Source organism: Gymnoscopelus braueri (assembly GCF_963280865.1).
Source record: "Gymnoscopelus braueri genome assembly, chromosome: 23".
Taxonomy (NCBI): Eukaryota; Metazoa; Chordata; class Actinopteri; order Myctophiformes; family Myctophidae; genus Gymnoscopelus; species Gymnoscopelus braueri.
This window is the reverse complement of record NC_137625.1, coordinates 12,831,202-12,839,201: the sequence shown is the minus strand read 5'-3', so window position 1 is coordinate 12,839,201 and position 8,000 is coordinate 12,831,202. Positions and strand designations below refer to the sequence as shown.

General features: G+C 40.9%; 1 protein-coding gene across 5 annotated transcripts in view; it reads left to right on the top strand.

Annotated features, from left to right (window-relative positions):
- Positions 1 to 8,000, top strand: part of anks1b (ankyrin repeat and sterile alpha motif domain containing 1B) — a gene marked incomplete at its 5' end in the record, with an annotated part of 338,563 nt that overhangs the window by 271,760 nt on the left and 58,803 nt on the right. For all 5 annotated transcript variants that reach the window (XM_080421028.1, XM_080421027.1, XM_080421024.1 and 2 more), the window contains one exon: positions 703 to 855. In XM_080421028.1, the coding sequence (XP_080277154.1) occupies positions 703 to 855 (153 nt within the window). The remainder of the gene's footprint in view (positions 1 to 702; positions 856 to 8,000) is intronic.

Below are 8,000 nucleotides of genomic sequence, written 5' to 3'. Positions count from 1 at the left end.
AAACAGAGTCAGAGTGCTGATATTGTGCATGTTGGCTCATTGGAAACACTCTGCTACACCAGTGGGTCCCACATTTGGCTCCAGGGACCCCCATGGTTCCTGGAGGGGGTTCCAAACAGTGTACAAATGGAACCAAATGGACCCGTCCATTTGGTTCCATTTGTACACTCTCTGAGTTATGGAGGTCCTTGAAATTAAAAAGTTTGAGAATCACTGTGCTACACTAAATGGAACAGAGCCTTCATTAGTATCATTGGTAACACCTGTGAAGGATGCAACTAAGATGCCCAATTTCTTTCCAATATGGCTGCTGTGTATAGAGCCTATTTTACTTTCAGTGGCCTCCTTTCTCCTCGCCACCAGAGTAGGGGAGGAATTAGTTGGTATCCCAAGGGTGCTGTTTTATCTCAATCTCATAAGGAGATAAAGCCTGGGAAATAAATACTGCTGAAGTTGTCATATCGCAGTGGTACTTAAAGTACCAAAAGTATAATAAGTAAGTACTCATTATGCAGAAAGTCCCCATTTCACAAGTTTAAGAATATATATATTTTAAAAATATTTTTAAATGGCCGAAATGTACATAGCGCGTATGGGGCTGAAGTGGTTAATGTATGTTTTGTAATAATAATGAAAATCTATAAAGTAACTTGTAGCTAAAGTTTTAAAATAATTGTTTGTCCCTGTGTCCCCGTGCTACAGGTGCGGCCTGTCGGCTACGACGGCAACAACCCCACATCGGTGGCCGAGTGGCTGGAATCTCTGGAGCTGGGAGACTACACCAAGTCCTTCCTCATCAACGGCTACACGTCCATGGAGCTGGTCAAGAAGATCTGGGAGATGGAGCTGATCAATGTGAGTACAAATGCCTTCACGCCATGAGCCTCGGCACCATCGAGAATAACACGAAAAGTCAAAGAGGACTTTCAAGGCCGTATTGTGGCTCTTGGTGTTGAAGGGAGGATTTCTTATCCGTAATAAAAAAAACGAAACTCGAGGCTTTCCTACTGTACGTACAGAGCAGAGACAATGGCTACAACCTGGTGGGTAACACTTGCTCATAAGGTAACCGTAATTAACGCTTAATTTATGATTACTTAATACATTATTTAAGCGTTAATTAAGCATGAATTAAGCATGAATTAATCATGAATTCCTTGTAATTCATCGTTAATTAACATCATTAGTTAATCATTAGTTAAGCAAAGTTACTTAGTACATGAATTACAAATAATTCTGTATTAAGTAATCATAAATGATGCGTTAATTACGGGTACCTTTATGAGCAAGTGTTACCACATAGTGTAAACGCTTTTTTTGTTTTGTTTATTTGTTATGCCAAATACAGATTCCCTGTGTATTCTTCCTGTGTCACTGCTCCTACACTTGGAGCAAAGACAATCACATGTCACAAGTTGGTCGTACGACACTTTCAAGTATGACAGCGTTGGTGCTCAACGTTTGGGTCTGGGGACCACCAGACCCACCCTAGCCCATAGCGCGGCAGTGGCTGCGCTATGAGCTTGTAGATCTGCTATTTTTTTTTTATCGTGAACATTTGTGCAAATCTTTGAATAATATATATATTTTTAAGTGATTTTTTTTTGTAACTCAAACCTTTGCTTCCACTGATTCTACAAATGTCTTCTAGTTTTTTGAAAAAACTTATGTTGCTCTAATCAGTGGTTCTAAACTATTTTCATGTCAAGGACCCCCAAAATGATATGTATTTGGCCGCAGACCCCCATCTCAAAATATGTTGTTCCAGTGACCCTCCAGAAGCAAAGGTTTGAGTAAAAGAATTTCGCTTTAATTAAAATATATATACATTCAAAGATTTGGACACATTTTCTAGCCTGGTAAACCCCCCCCCTCCCTCCGGAAATCTCATTTGCATTTGGTTTCAGGAAGGAGGGTCTGGGATTGCTCACAGAGTAAAGCTGCCCGAACTGCTGCGCATCCGAACCAATCAGCGGCTGCTAGGGGCGGGATCATCCAATCACCTGCCTAGTAGCTTGAAAAAATGAAACTCCGTCTGTCATCGATTCTGCGCCCGGAGTCTCAGATGCAAGTACGCTGTGAAACAAAATGTGTGTCGCAAGCTTCTTCCATTTGACGGAGTGAGGTTACACATTTTCACCTTTTAAAAAAAATAGCAGATCTACAAGCTCACAGCGCGGCACTCAGTGCCGCACTATGAGCTTGTAGATCTGCTATTTTTGAGAGGAAGATGATGGTTAAAGTGGTTACACAGATGGGTCCCCTGTTTTAAAGGGGTTAAACGGTGCCATTCCATGGATCTGATGACATTTAGCGGGCTATGTACGAGCAGTTTGCTGGTTAGCGTTTTGAGACGACGATAAGGATCTTGTTCCCTTCCTACGGTTGAACTCTTTCCCTCCAGCGGATGGAACGTGATGAAGGGCAGACGAGTGAGTTTTGACGTGTCGAGCGCTTTGAGGCTGTCAAAAGGTTTCCAGCTGAGCGCTTCCAAATGTAAAGGCTCATTCTGGATCTGTGTGGTGTCTCCTCTGATGAGAGAGAGAGATAGTTGTGCTCTATGAGAGAGAGAGAGAGAGAGAGAGAGAGAGAGAGAGAGAGAGAGAGAGAGAGAGAGAGAGAGAGAGGGAGAGAGGGAGATAGTTGTGCTCTATGAGAGAGAGAGAGAGAGAGGGAGAGGGAGAGGGAGATAGTTGTGCTCTATGAGAGAGAGAGAGAGAGAGGGAGAGGGAGAGAGAGAGAGAGAGAGGGGGTGTGATAAAGTTATGACTGGAGAGGAGAGGAGAGGAGAGTTACATAAGCATGTAGGATGGAAGATCTTTCACAGTGCTGGGCTTGCCACCCACACACTGCGTTTGTGCGTGTGTGTGTGTGTGAGAGAGAAAGAAATAATTAATTTGCATATTATTGCTGACGGGCAGAAACCTTGTATCTCCATATTTCAACTTTTTTTGTTCTTAACTCATTCAGTGCCTGACTTATTTCTGGCAGTTTGGCTCTGAGTGCCAGAGCCAAAAATACATTGTAAAAAAAAAAAGTGCTTAGGAAGCGAGATACAGCCTTTTTCAGTAAGATGTTAAACAAGAAGTGAATGGAGCGGCAAATCTTCAAATCATGATATCTTGGGTTCTGAACATAAAAAAAATAATAAAAGAAACGTCGGCGACGTCATTGGCACCCTGGGCTTATAAAAACGTGACGTCGGTGACGTCAATGGCACTGAATGAGTTAAATGTACAGTGTGCCCTACTTCATCGTGCAAGAGTGTCATGGGGGCTAAAAGTAGTGAATTTTGAAACATTTTGAAAGTGACAGTGTGTCTGTGGGTTTTCTACATATTTAACCAATGAAAAGGTATTAACAATAGCTTGTGAAAAAATAATAACTACATCGGATCCAACTGGAACCTTGTATCTCCATACTTCGACTTTTTTTTGTTTTGTAAATGAATGCCCTGATTCGTCGCACAAGAAGGTCAAGCTAAAGCAACACATCATGAACACCTAGATCACTATTTTCACTTCTTCTTTAACCCATTGAGACCTGAAGCCGATTCTACATGTCTCCTAAATCTCAACAGTATTCTGAAAAACGTATGTTTCTATATCAGTGGTGCTCAATCTTTTTCATGTCAAGGACTCCCACAATTATATGTATTTGGCCGCGGACCCCCATCAAAATATGTTGTTCCAGGGACCCCCATCAAAATATGTTGTTCCAGGGACCCCCCAGAAGCAAAGATTTGAGTTAAAAATGTTCGCTTTAAATATATATATATTCAAAGATTTGCACACATTTTCCCGATTTTTCAAAAATAGCAGATCTACAAGCTCGTAGCGCGGCACTCGGTGCCGCGCTATGAGCTTGTAGATCTGCTATTTTTGAATAGCCCAAAGTGTAAAATAATGCTTTTTAGCTCAAATCTAAAAATGACACAGTTCCAGGTCTTAATGGGTTAAAAGGTTACATTTGTAGAATTTATGGAATTTCTGTAAATTCTGTAAAATTATATTTTATTAATGAAATTAATTAGAATTTTTTTTTTATTTGTTGACCCACAGAAATCTATATCAGATATTGACCCACACAAATCGGAAACAGTTTGGGAAACAGTGGGTTGTCGTAGATTATTTTCTCTATTTCTGAACATCTTCGTTCCACCTCCTGAAAAGTAAGGGTTTTGGACATACAATGTTTCCCACCCCACAGTGACGATGTACATAACCATAGAGTAGGGGTGTGTGTGTGTGCGTGTGTGTGTGTGTGTGTGTGTGTGCGTGTGTGTGTGTGTGTGTTGTACAGCAGTAGTTTATCTATTACGCGTGCCAGGCTCCAGCTCATTATCCTGCCGTATCAGTACTCCTTGTTATGGTCTGTGATGTATAAATGCTGGGAAACATCAAAGCACTTGAATAATAGCAGAGCCTTGAGCTGTAACCGATGCAGTTAATTCATGTGAATGTATCTGATATATTTTTTAGGCGTGCGCGTGTGTGCGCGCAGCGGTGGAAAGTAACTAAGTACATTTACTTAAGTAATGTACTTAAGTAAAATGTTGAGGTTTTTATATTAAGTATTTCCAATTTCCCATACTTTTACTTCTACTCCACTACATCTCATAGGCAAATATTGTACTTTTACTCCACTACAATTATTTGAAAACTTTAGTTACTAATTACTTTTCAGATATAAATTATGCTATTATGAAACATACATTAACCACTTCAGCCCTATTTTATACATAGGCTATTTGAAAATAGCCGATTCACAAGCTCAGAACGCGTCGCATCGCGACGCGTTGTGCGCTTTCAAATATTTTAGTATTTTTACTTTTGGTACTTTAAGTACATTTTGATGCCAATACGTTTGTACTTTTACTCAAGTAAATTTTGAATTCCGGACTTTCACTTGTAACAGAGTATTTCTTTATTGCAGTATTGATACTTTTTACCTAAGTAAAGAATTTGAGTACTTTTTCCACCCCTGTGTGTGTGTGTGTGTGTGTGTGTGTGTGTGTGTGTGTGTGTGTTCTTGTATTACTATACGTGTGAGGGCCAAGCATAGTAGAATTTGGGAAATAGTCATTGTGAAGACTATGGTTTCAGGTTGGGGAGGATTAGATTTAGATTTAAACTTTAGGGGTTGGGGTTACACTTTTCCCTATTTTACATAGTTACTTGTGCAACAATGTCACTCACCAAAAGATTGTCGATTTACAAGCTTGTAGTCAAAAACTTCACATGATGTCTTCACAAGTATAGTTATAGAAACGTGTGTGTGTGGTGATCCATTCCTCGATCAGTACTGCATTCTGTTGCTGGCGTTGCATACAGTCAAGTAGAGATTGTTGTCGTGCAGAATAATGCCACTAGAGGGAACACACAAGTCTTCTTTTTGTACAGTCAAGTATGTGTGTGGCTATTCATTTGTGTGTGTGTGTGTGTGTGTGTGAGAGAGAGAGAATATGGAATTGTACTCCTGCGTCACAAAATCAATGCATGACACTGCAGCACTGTGCTCCCACCTGGACCCTGGTCTGTGGAGGAGAGAGAGAGAGAGAGGGAGAGGGAGAGACATAGAGAGAATAGCACATGCTTCATTTTGTGCAGTAAATAAGCAGTACATTTTCATTAACATTTCTCTGTGCATATTGTTTATAAATACAGCATTGAACTTGTATGATCATATTTATTATAGGTTATTTTCTCTTTATGTCTTTGAATGATACCCCCCCTCTCTCTCTCACACACACATTTTCTCTCAAAGGACCCCAATGGGAAAACAAGTTTTGTTTGTGTTTCATCCTCTTGACAGCTACAGTACTGTACGTATCTGTCAAAACATAATAGTTCACGTATATCGTCACTGTAGGGCAGACACCTCTTATCTCCATATTGTAACTTTTTGTGTTTTTTCATAAATGAATGCCCTACTTGATCATACTACAGCGTCACACAAAAGCATCGAAGGTTGAGCTTGTAGATCTGCTTCTTTTGGTACTTTTGAATTTGAATCCTGAAAAGTAACAGTTTTGGACATAATTATGAGGTTTCTGTCAATAAAAACGACAGTCAGTCAAAATCTAATGAAACAGAATGTCAAAGATCACACATATTTGTGTGTGATTTTTTTCTCTTTTTTACAGGTATGTGACCCTACAGTAGCCTGGGAGAGAGAGAGAGAGAGAGAGAGAGAGAGAGAGAGAGAGAGAGAGAGAGAGAGAGAGAGAGAGAGAGAGAGAGAAGAGAGAGAGAGAGAGAGAGAGAGAGAAAAAAATGAGAACAGACAGAAAAGCTGCAGGATCAAGCAAGTGATGCAGGGAGAGAGAACATTTAAATTGAGAGACAGACAGACAGACAGAGAGATGAACGAGAGTGCTGATGGTTGTCTTCCATTTAATCAGCAGATAGTCGCCATGGGCAACAGATGCTGTTGTGTCAGGAAAACAATGGAAGAGCGTCTAAATAGAAGTGTGTGTGTGTGTGAGTGTGTGTGATTAGGCACATAAGGCGGGCCTGCTGGTATGGGATTGTAGAAGAATCCTCAATACACCTTCTAATCCTGCCTACTATGCTGTGCACACGCACGCAGCGCACACACACACACACACACACACACACACACACACACACACACACACACACACACACACACACACACACACACACACAGCTCTGTGCTAGTGGTTGGTTGATGTCACCAGAGCAGATTGACAAACATCCGTCCAGGATCAGCTGTTAACTCCACAGAAAGACACCAGTATGTGCCACTGAACTGAACAACTGATCTGAGACCAGTTCAGTCCCTGAGTCCATAGTTCCAGGTTTTGTTCTTAGAAGGAATAGTTTTGTTTGTATTTTTTATAAGTATGTTTTTTGTTTAAAAAAAAAGAGAAAAGAACAATCAATATTATCTAATATAGTATTACAACTGATGTTTATTATTTATTCTTTTTTTAAATCTTGTATCTCTGTCTGTCTGTCTGTTTGTCTCTTTGAATGAAACTGCACGTTGCAGTAAATGTAATCGCCCACAGGGTGGCACTGCTGTCTCTTATTTCAACCTGGGTCCCAAACAGCAGCATGGGAAGCCTGTGAAAGGCTCTCCTCTCTAGTGGGAGGCGGCTGTGAGCCCAGAATGAAGCAATTAGACAAGAATTTAAATTGGATGGGCCATTATGACAACACTGGAGAGCACATAGACGGCTGCAATGCTCTCTGCCTGAGTGGACACATGATGGGAGAAACAAAACAGCTTCATGTGACACCATTAGGTTAAGATTCAAGAGGGTTTATTTGGCAGGCACTCATACAAGAACAAGCAGTGAAGTGTTGGTGTGGCGTGCTCCACAGACTATGCTAACCATACCAATATACAGCATAACTAGATAATAATACTGCATATCGTCGCTGTCGGGCAGAAACCATTTTTTTCCGTAAATTAAAGCCCTACTTGATCATACTACAGCGTCACACAACAACACACAACAAGCTCCAAACGCGCGCGAAGCCGCATTATGTCCAGCAGTTTGGACATATGAGGTTTACATCCGACTGAGACGATATAAAATATGAATGAATAATTTCAGGAAAGAGAAGACAACTAAGGGTGTGACCTTGTGTGTGTGTGTGTGTGTGTGTGTGTGTGTGTGTGTGTGCGTGTGCGTGTGTTAACTTGCTTGTATGTTTTGCTGAAAAGGGAAAGTGTTTGATTGACAGTGAGGGAGGAAACAATGTTTGTTTTCACATTGTTTATGAGGGCGCCTGTCAAAACTTTCATGTTCAATACTGCAATGTGACGTCTCTCACACAGTCTCTGTCTGTCTGTCTGTCTGTCTGTCTGTCTGTCTGTCTGTCTGTCTGTCTGTCTGTCTGTCTCTCTCTCTCTCTCTCTCTCTCTCTCTCTCTCTCTCTCTCTCTCTCTCTCTCTCTCTCTCTCTCTCTCTCTCTCTCTCTCTCCTCACATGTAAAATCACAGTGTGTGTAGGATGTGCTTGACAG